Consider the following 21,169-nt stretch of genomic DNA (forward strand, 5'->3'; position numbering starts at 1 on the left):
TGAATAAAACCCAAGTGGTCATTCTAGTGTGACCACTTCGCACACAACACCTTATTGCAATTTTAAATGCCATTTTGTTGTGTACTGTCAAATTCAAGGAAAGATGACATTGGCCACTTGTTTGAGATGTTTGGATGCAAGCCAGGAAAACTGGGCCTAATGATGTTGATAATGGATGTTTTTCGTGATAACTTTAGACTCTTGTTTCCATTACTTCTGGGCAGTATGGTAAACTTCCTGTAATAAGAACCATAGTGAACAAACCTAGCTGCATAATACCAGTGGACCTCAGCTGGAAAAAGCTGACCCAGATTTTCTGATCAGCATACAAACTTATCAATTGTTAGCCATTAGGCTTTGCAAGCATGAAGTTCCTTTCACCTTGCTTCCCTTTTGTCATAGAAGATAATGGTGGAGTTCAGGTGCTGTTGTTGATCTTAATCACTGTACACACAATGAGTTGATGAATCAATCTCTTTTTCACTCTCATAGACTTTACAAAATTTACAACAAGCCAGTATTGTGAGCAGTAGTGTACTTTTGTGTGTGGCTTAATCTCTGTTTGGCATTTTTCGAGGAACCTGCTGTACAAGGAATGACTCTGCCATATAGGGTAAGTCACTTGAGATTAAATCATGAGTTATTTATGAGTAGCTGAATTTAAATTGGGCAAAATTACACTTAAGATAATGCTGCTGATTGGAGATACTCACATTCTTGAGGTAGGGATACAGATCTTAAGCCTTTGGCACAATTACCGTATAACCCATTCACACGGGTACTTGTTTACTGTCCTTCAAGAAGGGCACTTTGGTATAGCCTTAAGCCTTTGGAGACTGATCAACCATCAGTTTCCCACTCCCACATTTGTATTAGTCAATGGTTAGATACTCAACTAAATGGCTGAACAAACAGTGATAACTGGTTTATACTATCTTAGTAACGGGTTTCTTGTAGGTATCTCCTTCCCCATGCATGAATGTCACAGGGCTACTCCAACCTTTCTGACATGGACTTATGCTCATGATTGATTTCATTGGATTGAATGTGACACATGATTCTTTCAGCTTCTACATTAAGAAGGCCTCTTCCTCTTTTGTCAGTTATCTTGTACAGTTCAATGCCATCTCGGTCGATAAAGAAAGCTCCGTCTTCTGATGGTTTCACCTCAAACTTCCCGGAGAACATGGCAGCTAACATGGGGTCTGGATCCTTAGTCAACGTTTGAAGACTTGTCGTGAAACGGCGGCCGCCAACATTAAGGTTTATGGTTCTTCGACATGGCGTCGATTGCTTCTTGCACAAGCGACTAAATACAGGAATGGCTCCGACCTGTGATTGGATGATAAAAATAGTAAAAGTTAATAAGTTATGTCTTAACTCCTTACTCGTGAGTATTGTTAACCGCGTGTCTCAAAGCGGAACAATGAAATATCAATGCGAGTGAAAACACCGATGAGTCAAACAAGAAATGGTCACTTACGTAGCGAAGGGAAGGCAGCCTTTCTTGTTCAGCGAGGTCGTTCAGCGACATTCCGGCGATGAAAAAGTCATCTGCTGACTAGACTCATTTAGTCAGTTCAGGCGGACGACCAGAGACTGGAGCCATTCCAGTATTTCACCGCTGACAGGAATAGCTCCGACTCAAACGTTTATAAATTTTTTTTTTCAATCTTTTTTAAAATAATTTTTCAAACAATTTTTTTAAAAACTTTTGAAAAAATTTAAACTAAACTAGTGAGCAGCGCTGTGCGAACAGTAGTTGTAAAACTTTTTTATTCTCTGACGCGTTTCGTCTAACTGTCGTAAACTTCTTCAGGGAGTTTTACAAGTCAACACTAAACGCCTATATTTATAAGCCATTGTTAGCAGCCATTGCGGGGGCCAATGACCATAAGGGCTTGGCTGGACCAACGAGGTACTTCGACATGATTCAGTGGGAGAGCCACTGGAACTGGTTTGACTGGTAGACGATTTTTTGGTTTGGTTTGTTTTTTTCCTTTTTTAGGTCTTGTGGAGTTGTTATAAATTACCAAGCAAATTTCCTCACCGCAGTGCACATATATGATTTTCATATATTTCCAGTCATCAACGCATAATATTTATGTACATGTAAAAGAATGTGAACTGATGTTATCTTGGTACATGTAAAAAGTTTTCTCGGTTGAATAACTGGAATAACAATGCAAACATGAGATAACGATAGTTTCGGATATCCGGCTATCGATAGACTTTGGATTTTATTCATCGTGAGAGACTCATAATTTTATTTGTCTCGGGCTCCCTTGTTGGCAAGGTCTATAGCTAACTTGAAGTTACATACGGCGAAGGTTTCAGATCTTTAGATTAATAACGTTTTTTACACATTTGTAAAAAAAAGGCAGCACTTTTTCAAACACGTGCTTACTCCCAAAGTTTTTAATCGTTATGTATGTAGCTGTTTAAGGCATATTTTTTTCATGAACGATTTAATAAAAAGAACCGAGGATTCTCTGCCTTCAAGTGACCAGACAAATAGAGCTAAAAGCCATTAGACTGAGAAGATGTCTATATACGCCATGTTCGATCCTAAAGTTTGAAAGTTTCAAATTCCAAAAACCTCGTAGTCCGTGACAGAAAAATATTTGCTTCCTGTTAAAGGCAAGTCAGTGTCAGAAAGGAAATTGAACGAGCGAGAGAGGTTACTGTAATTAGAATTGGTCTCGTTCGCATTTCTTGATATGTGAAGGTTGCACCAGCCACCGAATGTCGGTCCACAATTGTTGTTGCAGAAAATGGCGTTTTCTCTGCTCTTGATTTCAGCAATTTTGATTGGTCCCAAACCGTATGGATTTACCAAGCTGAACAGAAATGACTCACGACAAGGCACCCAGCGACATTGACCTATAGGAATGGAATGAAAATAGTTTGACATTTTTAAGGGCATACCAAGATATGGTCTTACATGAGGTAGTATCTCCCTATTTTTTTTTTTTAACCCTTTGACCCCTAAGAGAGACTAGCATCTAATTTCTCCCCACAGTATCACCCCTGAATCAAACATTATGGTCATGAGAATGAAGGAAATGATCACCAACTAAATAAGTTCTTGATTGTTTGACAAATTCTCTTTGTCAGCACCTTAGGAAATGTTCAGAGAGCAGTATGGAGAATATGCATACTGATGTTAGGGTGTAAAGGTTATGCATAAGTGAAATTCTTGTAAATAAAACACCCAGGCTTGCCCTCAAATTCTGCACTTGTTGTCGGACAAGACCTTCCTTGAAAATCTGAAAACACTTCTGACTAAAAGCTCACGCTGATTTACAAGATCAGTTTTTACTCATTCTTCTTCGTTTTTTAATCCGAAAGCCAAAGAAAAAATATTTAAACTGATCAACTGCGTGATTTCATTTTTGATGCTTTACACTTCAAAACTCCGTTTGATTATTGAATAACAAAAAAATTTCCTCTGTTAGAGGTTTTCACACGTTTCTCAACGCTTGAAGTAAGCAGCCTGCATGTGCATGTTTGAGGGTCTCAGTGGGGTGATGGCTTTTACCGTTAACGGTTTACATTTTGGACAATTTACAGCTAACAATTAACCTATTTCCATTGTGTTCACCAGAAAAAAAGTTTATGTTTAACTTTTTTTTTTACAACTTATGGATAAAATTTGTCAATTTTACACCAAAGGGCTAAATTTTTTGGCAGTTTTACGGCTAACGGTTCAAAATTTCCGTTGAAAACATCATGTTTAATCTAAAAGTATTATTTATTCTTCCGAACTGATATCTAGCTAGTTTTCTGGTTTATGGTTACGATTTCGTTTGCTTTGGTTTATCGACACTAAGCTGAAGATGAAGTTGTCCCTTACTTATAAAAAACCTTCCCTGTGAACTTACTTGTCCACGAAATCTCTGTAAAGCCTCCAAATATGTTATCTCCACTCTTAACAATGGTAACCGTAGGTCCTTTGTTATCACATTTTGAATGAAAGGCTTGAGCTGTGAAGCCATCTCGCGAAGCTCGGAATAGGAGATGCCATTGAGCTCCTTGATCAGGAAGCCAGCGTTTCAGTAATTTACGATGATCTTCTCCTCTCACAATTTCCGACTCTTGGAATGATACTTTGGATTTCAATTCATCCATTAAGCCCTGAATTTGATAAAAGTTTGCTTCTGCCTCAAGCTCTCCGAGATTGACTGCATTCGCCGGCAAAGTCAATTTTCCAGTGCGAAGATAATTGAGTATAAACTGGAAGTGAGTTCCATCTCGGTCGATAAAGAACGCACCGTCCGCAGAGGGTCTCATTTCAAATTTTCCAGAGAACATGGCTGCCAACATTGAGTTTGGATCTTTTTTAAGCGTTCGGAGGCTTGTTGTGAACTGTTGGCCACCGACATTGAGTTTTACGGTAGGGGAAAAAGGATGAAGCTGTTTCTGGTTTGCCATAATGTTGGGTTTACTCAGCAGCTGTAGTCTACGTTCGTCGTCAGAGAACTGAGTATTTCCAGTGGTTTCGCACCTTAAAGATGAAAATGATTCTATTTATATAAAATTCATAAGAGCCGTTTTCTTTTTACTCGATTCAGGTCTCATTTTCTCGCCGTAATCCGTATCCCTTTTGAGAATCGATGAGTAACGTTAACTCAAAGGCTTATTTCGTCGCTTGTAAGACTTAGATGTGGATAGTTTTCAAAATCTAGTCTTGTTTAGCATATTTCAGTATTTCAGCATTTTTAGCTCCAATAGCTCTATCTCGATCGACAGACGCGAAAAACTCAGATAGAAAACTCTATAAACGAGTTGCGGTTTTAAGACCCCAATTAATCATTCCACCGCAAAAATATTGGCGGCTTCTGAGAGTACATTAATTCTCGAGGTGGACAGAGAGTACCCGATCATCCCAACAGTACTAGTACTGTGAGTACAAAAAAAATTCTTGGCACTCTAGAATACGGGCTCGAAATCAAAGGTTACAAGCCAAGCGAAATTCAAGAAAAGGAAAATTCACCAATCTTACTCTTTATCTTTCAATTGTCAATAGGAAAATTCCCCTTTCAATTTGGCCTCGAAGTTAAAACCGTATTCAGTATAGTTGCGAGTATTTCTCGTGAGAAGACTAACAACCCACACTTGACGGCGAAACAAAGTAAATATATTTTTTAACCTGAATTATTGGCTTTTTGCGTCATGATCAAACAAGGTCATCAAGGTTGTTTATACAAACCGATAACTTGAAAGCAAGTATACGTGATTGTTGGGTGAAATCTCATTACAATAACTGGCAATCAATTCAAATTGTATCTGCACGTAGGTTATTATTTCAATTTGTAGTTTGATAAGCTGCTGCTGAACAAATCGGTAAGTGATTTCCACCGGATACATTTCGACCTGTTCTTACAGACAGAGTCTCCATCTGAAATGTTTAAACCTGCTCTAAACAACAAAATAAGATCTGTAAAGTGGTATTATATTTTGATACTATCAATTCTTGTGCAAAAAGAGGCCACAAATACATTTCATTGTTTTATAAAATGTAAAAGTCGTCATAGACAAATGTATATATGATCCCTTTGTTTTGCAAGTTCCAAGCAGGTGTCACTAAAACCTCACCACAGACCATGTAGATGAGATCTAAGTCACAGGTATCCACTCAAAATTTTTTAAAAAAAAATATTTTTACATGAAATTATACATCAAATGTCAAACCCATTTTTTCCTAAATCACCCATGTTATAATTTGGAGTAAATCAACTGACTAAAAGATGTAATCAAAATATAGTGAACTTGAGTCATGACAGAATTGCGAAAATCCTTACCTTACACAAAGAATGCGAATATCGATCTTATTTCCTAAGTAACAACTGGATTAACAACTGGTCGATGCACAAGCAAGAAAATCCAGCCTCCTTCGCCAGGAAAGAAAGGTGTCTTACGTCAAGTATATTCCAAGTACTATTCTTCGGTTGCGGAATTTCAGCGATTTCTAAAATTCGTCAATCTTTTTTTCAATACTTGCACTTACCATTCATTCAAGTAATTCTTCATGAGTGAAAAGGAATGTTTAGAGTGGAAGGTGTTCGCTTCTGAGGATATAATCTAGTGGCTGCTTTGAAAAACAAAACAATCGGCAAAATATGCTCGTTTTCTTCGAGAAAAAGGTAATCTTAGGTACAGGTATACCCGCGTTATTGCTTCTTTAAATAGTGACAGTTTCCCGTTTCCCACCAAAACTACACAGACATCGATCAATTAACTCTTCATGACGAGCTTTGCGTCGGAAAAAAAATTTATGCAAATTAGCTGGCTGCACCTTGAATGTGCAGCCAGCTAATTTGCATAAGTAATACAAGCCAAGGTTCGACGCCTCTTTGTGGCATGAGGTGTTCGCTAAACATTCCAGGACATCCGATAATCGCTTCAAAAAATGTAATTATGCTCCCCTCAAATGAAATGGAAAAAACTGCAACTTCCGATGATTACAATTCTAATCATTTTCAAGATGCAACTCTACTTTGTTCACTCATTTTCCAGAAACAAGAGTCCAGAGAAATGTCGCACACAAAGTTAACGGGTCTAATTCGAAAAAACTTAAAGGGCGGTACGCTACGCTTATTTTCTCTGTAGAGAAAATACATGTCTTAAAGAAGACAACAGTAAATCGTGAAAACAAGGTCCGCGAATATTCCTAACCAAATGTTACAGAAACATATAACAGGAAAAATTTAACATACGTAAAACGGAGAAACTCAACAATAGCCTAAAAAGCGGCACGGGTAAAGCTAATTTCACCTCCATGATCGAGGATCTAGGCTTACGTAAGGTTAACTCCGACAAACCCTTCTTTATACAGGTCATGGTTTTTAACTTTTAAAGTCCAGAAACTGTGTTGATTAGATAATCCAGAGAATACACATCGCTTTCAACTGATGGTCTCCTCGTTCGGCCTTCAAGCTTCGGCGGAATGCAATTATTCTTTTAATCACCTTTTATGTGCGAAGGTTTCAGTTTGGAACGGCATTTTCAGCTTTTCCGAAGACATCAGTCTTGCCAAAATCGACTATAACAGGGGAGAAGTTGGTCTAAAACATCGTTATTGCATTTTGGGTCATTGGGAACAAATTCACGCGTATGAATATCGTCTTACGCGACTGCCGAGTTAGGAGGGATAAGAAAAGGTTAAAAATAACCCTCAGGTATACACTACCCAAGAGGGTATAGAAGAGATTAAAAATAACCCTCAGGTATATACTACCCAAGAGGGTATAGGAGAGGTTAAGAATAACCCTCAGGTATACACTACCCAAGAGGGTATGCAAGAGATTAAAAATAACCCTCAGGTATACACTACCCAAGAGGGTATAGAAGTGATTAAAAATAACCCTCAGGTATACACTACCCAAGAGGGTATAGAAGTAATTAAAAATAACCCTCAGGTATACACTACCCAAGAGGGTATAGGACAGATTAAGAATAACCCTCAGGTATACACTACCCAAGAGGGTATAGAAGAGATTAAAAATATCCCTCAGGTATACACTACCCAAGAGGGTATAGAAGATACTAGAAATTAATCCACTACCCAAGAGGGTATGCAAGAGATTAAAGGTAATCCTTAGGTATACACTACCCAAGAGGGTATAGAAGAGATTGAAATAACCCTCAGGTATACACTACCCAAGAGGGTATGCAAGAGATTATAGGTAGTCCTCGGGTATACACTACCAAAGAGGGCACGAAAAATTGAATTCACACTAATTTATATCAGGAGACCGCTCTTTGTCTGTACTCTTTCTTTTGACTGAAAGTTGAGGCATACACTATTAACTTATATAATTATTATCCTTTGCTAGTTCCCGAATGTCTTTGTCGAGCTCGGCTATTCTTGACTGACGTCCTTGCAATTTCCCATGATATTTCGACTGGAGGCATTTCCCGCCTAAAGTGTACGGTCGAGGGCGATTTGATTACCGCATCAACAACAAGATTATGCTTTGAGACCTCGTGAATCCATCTGCTGGATTTCTCCCTGTCTAATTTGTCCGGCACAGAGACCACTTGAAGACATGCATGTTGTTTGGTTACCTGGCGTTGAACGAACAGCCTTTGTTGGCGCGCTTGAGACCTACTGGCGGGACAGAACGTATTGTAGTCATCGCGGAATGGACGAAACAATTCATTCTTTGCAAAAGCTTTCGGCCTGATTTCACATTAACTTTTTGTTAACACATACCAGGACTTTTTGGGGTCGAGATTGGATCCCGTAACTATAGAAAGCTCAGCCGATCGATCGAAGACTTCAGCCTCCATGATAAGATCGCGCCAAGTGATTTCAATGCCAGATTTCTTGTGTTTTCGTAATTGAAATTCGAGCATAGATGCAGTATTAATTATTAGGTGAACCTTTAACTTATAATCAACAGGTTTAAGTAACTGCATAGACACCTACCGACCGCAAACGTTGACGTAATTCTCTAACCTGTTGACAGAAATAAACCCCCTACGTAGAATGCATGCTGCGAATTTTTTTCGGGGCCAAAGCTCCTCATGTTTACCGAAGCTGTATCACATAAAAGCCATGCACAAAAGCCATACACACACGGTGATGATATTGTAGCACTAGTTGATTCCGCTGTCACTGAACACTGGTCAAATTTCAAATTTCCTTTCCCTCAGGACTGAATTTTTGCAGAAGTTTTATTTGTGCGTTCAGATGTCAATGTGATACAAAATAAATTCGCTAAAAAAAACATCGTCCTTTTCGAATTGTCGCGCTTCATTAGGTTTCGATTTGATCAAGCTAAAACGAAACAATTTCTAACGGTTAGGAACCTTTTCCCTGATTTATATTTTATAGTGGTTACGTTGCAAATAGCGCCTTAATAGCTTTTTTCGCAGAAGACTTTGTCAACCAAAAGTTTTAAAGTAAGATGTCAGTTCAGTTGTCTCAGATTCTCAGCCATGCTTAATTTGTTTTCTGAGCTCAGCGGCTCGCAAACGCTTTGATCTCTATCAAACATTGAAGACTCTCGAAAGCTTTCCAAAACATTATTGATGATGCTTTTTAATTGAGGCTAAAACGACATTACGTGTGCCATTTAAATGGGTGATACTGCTGAATTTTGGCAATAACTTCGATAGCCACTCAGAGCGTGTCTAAAGGATAAGTGTGGTCGCAGAACTGCCTTCGTTATAATTGCTGCGGCCCCTTGCAAAGGCGAACAAACATCACACATAAAACAGGAACTTGTTTGTTCACAGAGTCGTTACACTTGTATATTTTCATCCAAATGCATACATAATCACATTAATCGGCTGAGGCGAGACAAGGCGAGATGAGCTAACGAAAATTAGGAAAACAGAGAGGCAAAACCTAGAATTACAACAGGCTGAGTGCCGCAACTATCAAAGCGGAAATCACAGGAAACAAATGATTATGAAATTAACAGCAAACTTACATCTGTGTCCTTTCAACCCTGGGAAACATCTCATAGTCCTTTTATCAGTAACAATGACCGTAAAGCCGTAAATAAACTGTAAAACTAGAAATCTACTACGAGAACGTTCACTGAACGAATCAAGCAAGCGTGGTCAACCAGGACTAAGCGCTAGGTTACGCACAATTCAATAAGGTAGGTCTCGTTTTGGTAAATGAGAGACCCCTTATACATAAGGTCCCCAAGGCGTTCTCAAAGTATTGAAACAATGCCGGTTTTGAACGGTGGTGTTTTCAAGCGAATCCTTTGTGTGTAGGTATGTGAGATTGCGATATTAGAAAGACTCAGAACAGCTCAGCGCTGGTTTAAATGGGGGCCTGCATGGGTAAACAGGGACAAGGCAAGACCACAACACCGGGAATTCTATTTCCTACTCTATGCGAGGAGTGTGTGGGTTCTTTAACGTCCCTTGCTAACTTGCTGAAATCCTTACCTTACACAAAGAATGCGAATATCGATCTTATTTCCTATGTAACAACTGGATCAACAACTGGTCGATGCACAAGCAAGAAAATCCAGCCTCCTTCGCCAGGAAAGAAAGGTGTCTTACGTCAAGTATATTCCAAGTACTATTCTTCGGTTGCGGAATTTCAGCGATTTCTAAAATCCGTCAATCTTTTCTTCAATACTTGCACTTACCATTCATTCAAGTAATTCTTCATGAGTGAAAAGGAATTTTTAGATTGGAAGGTGTTCGCTTTTGAGGATATAATCTAGTGGCTGCTTTGAAAAACAAAACAATCGGCAAAATATGCTCGTTTTCTTCAAGAAAAAGGTAATCTTAGGTACAGGTATACCCGCGTTATTGCTTCTTTAAATAGTGACAGTTTCCCGTTTCCCACCAAAGCTACACAGACATCGATCAATTAACTCTTGCTTTACCGAAGCTGTATCACATAAAAGCCATGCACAAAAGCCATACACACACGGTGATGATATTGTAGCACTAGTTGATTCCGCTGTCACTGAAAACTGGTCAAATTTCAAATTTCCTTTCCCTCAGGACTGAATTTTTGCAGAAGTTTTATTTGTGCGTTCAGATGTCAATGTGATACAAAATAAATTCGCTAAAAAAAACATCGTCCTTTTCGAATTGTCGCGCTTCATTAGGTTTCGATTTGATCAAGCTAAAACGAAACAATTTCTAACGGTTAGGAACCTTTTCCCTGATTTATATTTTATAGTGGTTACGTTGCAAATAGCGCCTTAATAGCTTTTTTCGCAGAAGACTTTGTCAACCAAAAGTTTTAAAGTAAGATGTCAGTTCAGTTGTCTCAGATTCTCAGCCATGCTTAATTTGTTTTCTGAGCTCAGCGGCTCGCAAACGCTTTGATCTCTATCAAACATTGAAGACTCTCGAAAGCTTTCCAAAACATTATTGATGATGCTTTTTAATTGAGGCTAAAACGACATTACGTGTGCCATTTAAATGGGTGATACTGCTGAATTTTGGCAATAACTTCGATAGCCACTCAGAGCGTGTCTAAAGGATAAGTGTGGTCGCAGAACTGCCTTCGTTATAATTGCTGCGGCCCCTTGCAAAGGCGAACAAACATCACACATAAAACAGGAACTTGTTTGTTCACAGAGTCGTTACACTCGTATATTTCCATCCAAATGCATACATAATCACATTAATCGGCTGAGGCGAGACAAGGCGAGATGAGCTAACGAAAACTAGGAAAACAGAGAGGCAAAAACCTAGAATTACAACAGGCTGAGTGCCGCAACTATCAAAGCGGAAATCACAGGAAACAAATGATTATGAAATTAACAGCAAACTTACATCTGTGTCCTTTCAACCTTGGGAAACATCTCATAGTCCTTTTTATCCGTAACAATGACCGTAAAGCCGTAAATAAATTGTAAGACTAGAAATCTACTACGAGAACGTTCACTGAACGAATCAAGCAAGCGTGGTCAACCAGGACTAAGCGCTCGGTTACGCAAAATTCAATAAGTTAGGTCTCGAGCGAATCCTTTGTGTGTAGGTATGTGAGATTGCGATATTAGAAAGACTCAGTACAGCTCAGCGCTGGTTTAAATGGGGGCCTACATGGGAAAACAGGGACAAGGCCAGACCACAACACCGGGAATTCTATTTCCTACTCTATGCGAGGAGTGTGTGGGTTCTTTAATGTCCCTTGCTAACTAGTACAGAGAAGGACAGGAGACGGAGCCTACGGGTTATCGTCCTTATCTGAGAAGACTTGAATGTCCAACCCCACTCGCGGTCAATGAGGTATGACCTGCACTTGTTTGCATTTAGATTTTCTGTTTGCATCTATATTGTGTGTTGTTTTCAGTACTTTTTGGAAGAATTCTCTCGTTTAAAACTAGGTTTTTGTCCACTTGACCTATATACAGTAGTGCGTTTTGAGTGATATTCCTTTTCATCTCTAAAAAGCTGCTTGTTGTCAATTATTTACCTATGCAAATTTTATTTAGTGTAATTTAGATCTACTATACATTTTATGATTTCGTTCTGCTACCTTACGTTTTGAATACATTGAGGTATTCTTATATCGATATATTCCGAGTGACCATTTGTGAATAAAAACAAGCTTTTCCTAGCTATTTTATCACATCTGTTACTGTAACAATGAAAAGGAACCTAAATTGGGAGGGACTAGGAGTGAGGGTGAGGAGTGGTACTCCTCTGAGGGGTACTCCTCTCTTCAGACTGGGTGAAGGTACCCCACCCATTGCCACAATAGCTTTGAAGTCCTCCATTTAGCATTTGTAGAGGAGAAGAACTTTGAATAAAACCCAAGTAGTCATTCTAGTGTGACCACTTCGCACACAACACGTTATTGCAATTTTAAATGCCATTTTGTTGTGTACCGTCAAATTCAAGGAAGCATGACATTGGCCACTTGTTTGAGATGTTTGGATGCAAGCCAGGAAAAGTGGGCCTAATGCTTCAATCAAATGATGTTGATAATGGATGTTTTTCGTGATAACTTTAGACTCTTGTTTCCATTACTTTTGGGCAGTATGGTAAACTTCCTGTAATAGGAACCATAGTGAACAAACCTACCAGCATAATACCAGTGGACCTCAGCTGGAAAAAACTGACCCAGATTTTCTGATCAGCATACAAACTTATCAATTGTTAGCCATTAGGCTTTGCAAGCATGAAGTTCCTTTCACCTTGCTTCCCTTTTGTCATAGAAGATAATGGTGGAGTTCAGGTGCTGTTGTTGATCTTAATCACTGTACACACAATGAGTTGATGAATCAATCTCTTTTTCACTCTCATAGACTTTACAAAATTTACAACAAGCCAGTATTGTGAGCAGTAGTGTACTTTTGTGTGTAGCTTAATCTCTGTTTGGCATTTTTCGAGGAACCTGCTGTACAAGGAATGACTCTGCCATATTGGGTAAGTCACTTGAGATTAAATCATGAGTTATTTATGAGTAGCTGAATTTAAATTGGGCAAAATTACACTTAAGATAATGCTGCTGATTGGAGATACTCACATTCTTGAGGTAGGGATACAGATCTTAAGCCTTTGGCACAATTACCGTATAACCCATTCACACGGGTACTTGTTTACTGTCCTTCAAGAAGGGTACTTTGGTATAGCCTTAAGCCTTTGGAGACTGATCAACCATCAGTTTCCCACTCCCACATTTGTATTAGTCAATGGTTAGATACTCAACTAAATGGCTGAACAAACAGTGATAACTGGTTTATACTATCTTAGTAACGGGTTTCTTGTAGGTATCTCCTTCCCCATGCATGAATGTCACAGGGCTACTCCAACCTTTCTGACATGGACTTATGCTCATGATTGATTTCATTGGATTGAATGTGACACCTGAATCTTTCAGCTTCTACATTAAGAAGGCCTCTTCCTCTTTTGTCAGTTATCTTGTACAGTTCAATGCCATCTCGGTCGATAAAGAAAGCTCCGTCTTCTGATGGTTTCACCTCAAACTTCCCGGAGAACATGGCAGCTAACATGGGGTCTGGATCCTTAGTCAACGTTTGAAGACTTGTCGTGAAACGGCGGCCGCCAACATTAAGGTTTATGGTTCTTCGACATGGCGTCGATTGCTTCTTGCACAAGCGACTAAATACAGGAATGGCTCCGACCTGTGATTGGATGATAAAAATAGTAAAAGTTAATAAGTTATGTCTTAACTCCTTGCTCGTGAGTATTGTTAACCGCGTGTCTCAAAGCGGAACAATGAAATATCAATGCGAGTGAAAACACCGATGAGTCAAACAAGAAATGGTCACTTACGTAGCGAAGGGAAGGCAGCCTTTCTTGTTCAGCGAGGTCGTTCAGCGACATTCCGGCGATGAAAAAGTCATCTGCTGACTAGACTCATTTAGTCAGTTCAGGCGGACGACCAGAGACTGGAGCCATTCCAGTATTTGACCGCTGACAGGAATAGCTCCGACTCAAACGTTTATTAATTTTTTTTCAATCTTTTTTAAAATAATTTTTCAAACAATTTTTTTAAAAATTTTTGAAAAAATTTGAACTAAACTAGTGAGCAGCGCTGTGCGAACAGTAGTTGTAAAACTTTTTTATTCTCTGACGCGTTTCGTCTAATCTGTCGTAAACTTCTTCAGGGAGTTTTACAAGTCAACACTAAACGCCTATATTTATAAGCCATTGTTAGCAGCCATTGCGGGGCCAATGACCATAAGGGCTTGGCTGAACCAACGAGGTACTTCGACATGATTCAGTGGGAGAGCCACTGGAACTGGTTTGCTTGGTAAGACGATTTTTTGGTTTGGTTTGTTTTTTTCCTTTTTTAGGTCTTGTGGAGTTGTTAGAAATTACCAAGCAAAATTAATCCGCGACTTTCCGTACGGGCCTGAATTTTTTTTCCAGGTCTTATTTCAACTACTCGTTCGTAGTGTTCATAGCTGCGAGGATCGCTTATATCCGTTTCCTCACCGCAGTGCACATCTATGATTTTCATATATTTCCAGTCATCAACGAATAATATTTATGTACATGTAAAAGAATGTGAACCAATGTTATCTTGGTACATGTAAAAAGTTTTCTCGGTTGAATAACTGGAATAACAATGCAAACATAAGATAGCGATAGTTTCTGATATCCAGCAATCGATACACTTTGGATTTTATTTATCGTGAGAGACTCATAATTTTATTTGTCTCGGGCTCGCTTGTTGGCAAGGTCTATAGCTAACTTGAAGTTACATACGGCGAAGGTTTCAGATTTTTAGATTAATTACATTTTTTACACATTTGTAAAAAAAAGGCAGCACTTTTTCAAACACGTGCTTGCTCCCAAAGTTTTTAATCGTTATACACGTAGCCGTTTAAGGCATATTTTTTTCATGAACGATTTAATAAAAAGAACCGAGGATTCTCCGCCTTTAAGTGAGCAGACAACTGGAGCTAAAAGCCATAAGACTGAGAAGATGTCTATATACGCCATGTTCGATCCTAAAGTTTGAAAGTTTCAAGTTCCAAAAACCTCGTAGTCCGTGACAGAAAAATATTTGCTTCCTGTTAAAGACAAGTCAGTGTCAGAAAGGAAATTGACTGAGCGAGAGAGGTTACTGTAATTAGAATTGGTCTCGTTCGCATTTCTTGATATGTGAAGGTTGTACCAGCCACCGAATGTTGGTCCACAATTGTTGTTGCAGAAAATGGCGTTTTCTCTGCTCTTGATTTCAGCAATTTTGATTGGTCCCAAACCGTGTGGATTTACCAAGCTGAACAGAAATGAGTCACGACAAGGCACCCAGCGACATTGACCTATAGGAAAGGAAAGAAAATAGTTTGACATTTTTAGGGGCATACAAGATATGGTCTTACATGATGTAGTATCTCCCTATTTTTTTTTTTTTTAACCCTTTGACCCCCCACAGTATCACCCGTGAATCAAACATTATGGTCATGAGAATAAAGGAAATGATTACCAACTAAATAAGCTCTTGATTGTTTGACAAATTCTCTTTGTCAGCACCTTAGGAAATGTTCAGAGAACAGTATGGAGAATATACATACTGATGTTAGAGTGTAAAGGTTATGCATAAGTGAAATTCTTGTAAATAAAACACCCAGGCTTGCCCTCAAATTCTGCACTTGTTGTCGGACAAGACCTTCCTTGAAAATTCTGAAAACACTTCTGACTAAAAGCTCACACTGATCTACAAGATTAGTTTTTACTTACCCTCTTTGGTCTTTTTTAATTCGAAAGCCGAAGAAAAAATGTTAAAACTGATCAACTGCATGATTTCATTTTTGATGCTTTTACTCTTCGAAACTCCGTTTGATTATTGAATGACAAAAGAATTTCCACTGTTAGAGGTTTTCACACGTTTCTCAACGCTTGAAGTAAGCTGCCTGCATGTGCATGTTTGAGGGTCTCAGTGGGGTGATAGCTTTTACCGTTAACGGTTTACATTTTGGACAATTTACAGCTAACAATTAACCTATTTCCATTGTGTTCACCAGAAAAAAAATTTATGTTTAACTTTTTTATTTTTTTTTACAACTAATGGATAAAATTTGTCAATTTTACACCAAAGGGCTAAATTTTTTGGCAGTTTTACGGCTAACGGTTCAAAATTCCCGTTGAAAACATCATGTTTAATCTAAAAGTATTATTTATTCTTCCGAACTGATATCTAGCTTGTTTTCTGGTTTATGGTTACGATTTCGTTGGCTTTGTTTCTCGAAACTAAGCTGAAGATGAAGTTGTCCCTTACGTATACAAAACCTTCTCTGTGAACTTACTTGTCCACGAAATCTCTGTAAAGCCTCCAAATATGTTATCTCCACTCTTAACAATGGTAACCGTAGGTCCTTTGTTATCACATTTTGAATGAAAGGCTTGAGCTGTGAAGCCATCTCGCGAAGCTCGGAATAGGAGATGCCATTCAGCTCCTTGATCAGGAAGCCAGCGTTTCAGTAATTTACGATGATCTTCTCCTCTCACAATTTCCGACTCTTGGAATGATACTTTGGATTTCAATTCATCCATTAAGCCCTGAATTTGATAAAAGTTTGCTTCTGCCTCAAGCTCTCCGAGATTAGCTGCATTCGCCGGCAAAGTCAGTTTTCCAATGCGAAGATAATTGAGTATAACCTGGAAGTGAGTTCCATCTCGGTCGATAAAGAACGAACCGTCCTCAGAGGGTCTCATTTCAAATTTTCCAGAGAACATGGCTGCCAACATTGAGTTTGGATCTTTTTTAAGCGTTTGGAGGCTTGTTGTGAAGTGTTGGCCACCGACGTTGAGCTTTACGGTAGGGAAAAAAGGAGGAAGCTGTTTCTGGTTTGCCATAATGTTGGGTTTACTCAGCAGGTGTAGTCTACGTTCGTCGTCAGAGAACTGAGTACTTCCAGTGGTTTCGCACCTTAAAGATGAAAATGATCCTATTTATCTAAAATTCATAAGAGTCGTTGTTCTTTTAACTCGCTTCAGGTCTCATTTTCACGCCGCAATTCATATCGCTTTTAAGAATCGATGAGTTACGTTAACTCCCAAGCTTGTTTATAATATAAGACTTGGATGTCGATAGTTTTCAAAATCTAGTCTTGTTTAGCATATTTCCGTTTTTTAAGCTCCAATAGCTTTATCTCGATCGACAAACACGAAAAACATAGAAAGAAAGCTTTATAAATGAATTGCGATTTAAAGACCCCAATTTATCATTCTACCGCAAAAATTTTGGCGGCTACTGAGAGTGCATATATTCTCGAAGTGGACAGAGAGTACCTGATCAACCCAACAGTACTAGTACCGTGAGTACAAAAAAAATTCTTGACACTCTAGAATATGGGCTCGAAACATTATCAAATTAAAAGGACAATCCATTAATCTTACTGTTTGTCTTTCATTTGTCAACAGGAAGCTTCCCTTTTCAATTTCGCCGTGAAGTTAAAACTGTATTCAGTATGGTTGCGAGTAGTTCTTGTGAGAAAACTTACGGGTTACTGGCTCTTTGCGTCATGATCAAACAAGGTCATCAAGGTTGTCTATACAAACCGGCAATTTGAAAGCAAGTACGTGACTGTTCGGTTGGCCGAAATCTCATAACAATGACTGGCAATCAATTTAGACTGTATCTGCTCGAAGGTTATTATTTTAATTTGTAGTTTTATAGGCTGCTGGCATTAGTTTTTTCCCTTTGGCGCACACGTGTCTGAACAAATCGGTACGTGATTTCCGCAGGATACATTTCAATCTGTTCTTACAGACAGAGTCTCCATCTGAAATGTTTAAATCTGCTCTAAACAGATTGTGCAAAGTTTTTGAGTAACTTAGCCATAGACATTAAGAGTGGCCTTTGTCAACCAAAAGTTTCCCCTCGAGAAAAAAATTTTCCGTCGGGTTGAAAATGTTATAAAACAATTGGTTCATACGTCAGCTGTGCGTACATCGAGATATGAAGCACTTGGGAAGTTTGGAAAGCACTCAAGAAGCTAGAGTTGCTCGAGGCGTAGCCGAGAGCAACTCTTACGCATCTTTGGTGCTCTCCAAACTTCCCGCGTGCTTGATATCTCGATGAACGCACGCTGACATATGAACCAATTGTTATGTGTGATATTACTGAATTTTGGCAATAACTTTGGTAGCCACCCAGCATGTCTGGAGGATAAGTGTGGTCGCAGAACTGCCTTCGCTATGATTGCTGCGGCCCTTTGCAAAGGCGAACAAAGATTACACATAAAACAGCAACTTGTTTATTCAGAGAGTCGTAACACTCGTATATTTCCATCCAAATGCATTCGCATAATCACATTAATCTATTGAGGCGAGACGAGGCGAGATGAGATAACGAAAACTAGGAAAACAGAAAGGCAAAACCTAGAATTACAATAGGCCGAGTGCTGTAACTATCAAAGCAGAAATCACAGGAAACAAATGATTATGAAATCAACAGAAAACTTGCATCTGTGTCCTTTCAACCTTGGGAAACATCTTCTAGTCCTTTTATCCGTAACAATGACCATAAAGCCGTAAAAACCGTTAAAACGTAAATAAACTGTAAGACTAGAAATCTACCACGAAAACGTTCACTGAACGAATCGAGCTAGCGTGGTCCACCAGACCTAGCACTCGGTTACGCATAATTCAATAGGTTAGGTTTCAGTTGTTTTGGTAAATGAAAGACCCCTTATAGATAAGGTCCCCGAGGCTTTTTTAAAGTAAGGAAACAATGCCGGCTTTAAACGGTGGTGTTTTCAAGCGAATCCTTTGTGTGTATGTATATGAGTTTGCGATATTTAGATAGACTCGGTACAGCTCAGCGCTGCTTTAAATGGGGGCCTGCGTGGGTAAACAGGGACAAGGCAAGACCACAACACCGGGAACTCTATATCCTACTCTATGCGAGGAGTGTGTGGGTTCTTTAATGTCCCTTGCTAACCAGTACAGAGAAGAGACAGGAGACGGAGCCTACGGGTTACGTCCTTATCTGAGAAGACTAGAATGTCCAACCCCATTTGCCGATGTCAAAACAAAGGCAGCACATTCTCCTCGGTTATTTTAAGACCCTAATTGTTGGTCCGGTTTGAGGCTTGAACCTCTGACTTCCTCCCACAGGTTACTCCGGCGTTCCCCGGCCACAGCATGAGCTACATGAGCTAAACAAGCGCGGTTTATTCTTGACGCGGGAATTAGTAGCGGAATCACCGGAAGAAATCATGATTTAGAAATCTCAGTTTTCGCTGCGTGTTTCCAAACTTAATTTTTTCTTGTTAAAAAGGTGCCTTTTAAGAGCCCTCGCGGTCAATGAGTTATAACTTGCACTTGTTAGCATTTAGATTTTCTGTTTGCATCTATATTGTGTGTTGTTTTCAGTACCTTTTTTCAATTCTAACTGTTCATCAGCCAGTGATAAGATGTAGAGAAACGAAAAACAGAAAAACAAACAAACAAACAAACAAAACAGCTACTGAAATTAGTTCCATAGAAATCATAGAAGAATTTAACGTCGAGAATACGTTCTGGTTCAAGTTGTTTAAATTGTTTTTAAGACGTTTAAAGAATCTAAAATTCAGTTCAGCTTTTTCAATTCAGCGGTGAGGTTCGACCTCTTCTCCATCATAATTGTAATTAAAAAAAATATGAAAAAACGCGTTGAAATCTTGCGCGTTTGTGTAAAAGGTAAAAAAAGCAAGATCCACTTTTAAAACCATGTAAAAAACTCTACAACCTGACTGGGCGAGACGAAATCAGCATATACACAAGCGTGTTTGCTTAAGCGTTATACCTACCAGCCTTCCAGATTCTGCGTTCCTTCGGTTGTGTGGTTAAGGAATTCAGTGGAAGATGTTGGCTAAATATTGGTCGTTCTCTGATGCCAAACCGAAGGAAGTCATCACTCATTCCTACTATATAGACATTACCGACACAATTTAAGTGGCAAAGTGAATGTATGAATACTTGACGACTGACACTTTCACTTCTAAATCAAGTTACAACACTTATGAATATTTTACTCTCGTTACAATTCGCTGCTCTGAAAGGCTATCAATCCACGTTTTTAGTCACTATAGCTTTTCTTTCATGTTAAGTACAGGATCTTTTGTTCGTTTGTTAGGCAGTAGTATCTCAATATTTATACCAAAAATTAAGCCGTCTATTCAATACTGTTTTCAGCTTTTTTAAGCTTTCTTTGAGATCTGTCATAATAGCAACGCCATAGTGGCGTCATTTAAAGAACTCTAATCAGAGCCCTTTCTCTTTAATTTGGAGTTCGTAGAGAGCTTCTATCGTACTTCGATGCAATACCCTCTAAATCTAATGAACTGAAGTTTTCCTACGTGCAATTTTACCATAGTACTATGAAGCACCAACTGATTTGTTGATGACTGAGAATATTTGAATGCGATATATGGGAACCGCGGATTAATCGCGAGCTTCAACTCCCTTCAAGCATGAATATTTTTTTTCAGGCTTCATTTTTATTTCTTTTGGAGGGGTATTCATTTTTTAAGAGGTATTCAGCTATTTTCCTTACTTTTTAAGAGGTACTCATGATCACTCTCATGTTCATGATTTATTGATCTCCTTTCGAGGTCTAAAAATTGTTCAATCAAGAAATCAAAAATGTAATTACATTTTTTCACTTGCTTGGAACTAAGCTAAACCCCTTTAAAATTTAAACCAAGTTTTGAATCCCGAACATTCGCCACTTCGCGGTCAGAAAGCGTTAGCCTTTCTTCCTTCGCTCTGACGAAGGGCTAACGTTCGAAACATCAACTTTGAAACTCTTTACAATATCCAATTTACGTTATCAACTCAGTTGATAATACTAAATTACCGCTGTTATACTCTCCCATCGACGCAGCACCACAGTTTCTTTAGAAACTTACCTCCCCTACTGAGAGAAGCTGTCATTGTTTTGAAGCTCAATATATATTTTGTTGAATGGTCTCTTCGTCCTTGAAGTACTTTGGGAAAAATGTATAAAAAAACTGTTTGGAGGAAACGCATACCTGGTGGTAGGGTGGAAAGGCTTAAATTTTTTAAATCCCGTGGCTCTTACTCGGGTCTTACTCCGCTTGTGCTCGGGGCGATGTTCAGTAAGAATGCGAAGCAGAAAAAGAGTGTTTATACTGATTAACCATTGTCATACTCGTTAAGTAAAACGGCAAAAAAAAATAAATATCATTAAAACCTGACAGAAGAAAATTAATGTTTCCGTAATCTTCTCTTTTACCTTAATATTCCC

At 38.8% G+C, this 21,169-nt stretch overlaps 2 protein-coding genes across 5 annotated transcripts; both read right to left on the reverse strand.

Annotated features, from left to right (window-relative positions):
• Positions 1–2,111: 2,111 nt before the first annotated feature.
• Positions 2,112–11,380, reverse strand: LOC136282346 (uncharacterized). Of its 2 annotated transcripts, none has more exons than XM_066169870.1 (3): positions 11,269–11,380; positions 3,885–4,507; positions 2,112–2,883 (listed from the first exon to the last, which is right to left on the reverse strand). In XM_066169870.1, exons 1-3 carry the CDS (start codon positions 11,295–11,297, stop codon positions 2,585–2,587), a joined length of 951 nt encoding a protein of 316 aa, XP_066025967.1. In that variant the 5' UTR covers positions 11,298–11,380; the 3' UTR covers positions 2,112–2,584. The 2 variants fall into 2 exon arrangements, with proteins under 2 accessions (XP_066025967.1, XP_066025968.1); XM_066169871.1 differs by lacking the exon at positions 11,269–11,380 and adding an exon at positions 9,444–9,552.
• A 2,742-nt stretch (positions 11,381–14,122) lies between these two features.
• On the reverse strand, positions 14,123–19,795 carry LOC136282348 (uncharacterized). Of its 3 annotated transcripts, none has more exons than XM_066169876.1 (3): positions 17,418–17,461; positions 16,221–16,843; positions 14,123–15,236 (listed from the first exon to the last, which is right to left on the reverse strand). In XM_066169876.1, exons 1-3 carry the CDS (start codon positions 17,438–17,440, stop codon positions 14,938–14,940), a joined length of 945 nt encoding a protein of 314 aa, XP_066025973.1. In that variant the 5' UTR covers positions 17,441–17,461; the 3' UTR covers positions 14,123–14,937. The 3 variants fall into 3 exon arrangements, with proteins under 3 accessions (XP_066025973.1, XP_066025975.1, XP_066025974.1); XM_066169878.1 differs by lacking the exon at positions 17,418–17,461 and adding an exon at positions 19,710–19,795 and having other exon boundaries at positions 14,124–15,236; XM_066169877.1 differs by having other exon boundaries at positions 14,125–15,236; positions 17,314–17,430.
• Positions 19,796–21,169: the final 1,374 nt, after the last annotated feature.

Source organism: Pocillopora verrucosa, chromosome 7 (genome assembly GCF_036669915.1).
Source record: "Pocillopora verrucosa isolate sample1 chromosome 7, ASM3666991v2, whole genome shotgun sequence".
Classification (NCBI taxonomy): Eukaryota; Metazoa; Cnidaria; class Anthozoa; order Scleractinia; family Pocilloporidae; genus Pocillopora; species Pocillopora verrucosa.

Coding starts and splice junctions, on each gene's coding strand:
- LOC136282348 (XM_066169876.1), bottom strand. CDS start 17,440: ATGACGCAAAGAGCCAGTAACCC. Junction 16,844..17,417: donor ACGCAAAGAGCCAGTAACCC/GTAAGTTTTCTC, acceptor TTCATCTTTAAG/GTGCGAAACCACTGGAAGTA. Junction 15,237..16,220: donor TACAGAGATTTCGTGGACAA/GTAAGTTCACAG, acceptor CCTTTCCTATAG/GTCAATGTCGCTGGGTGCCT.
- LOC136282346 (XM_066169870.1), bottom strand. CDS start 11,297: ATGTTTCCCAAGGTTGAAAGGACACAGAT. Junction 4,508..11,268: donor AAGGTTGAAAGGACACAGAT/GTAAGTTTGCTG, acceptor TTCATCTTTAAG/GTGCGAAACCACTGGAAATA. Junction 2,884..3,884: donor TACAGAGATTTCGTGGACAA/GTAAGTTCACAG, acceptor CCATTCCTATAG/GTCAATGTCGCTGGGTGCCT.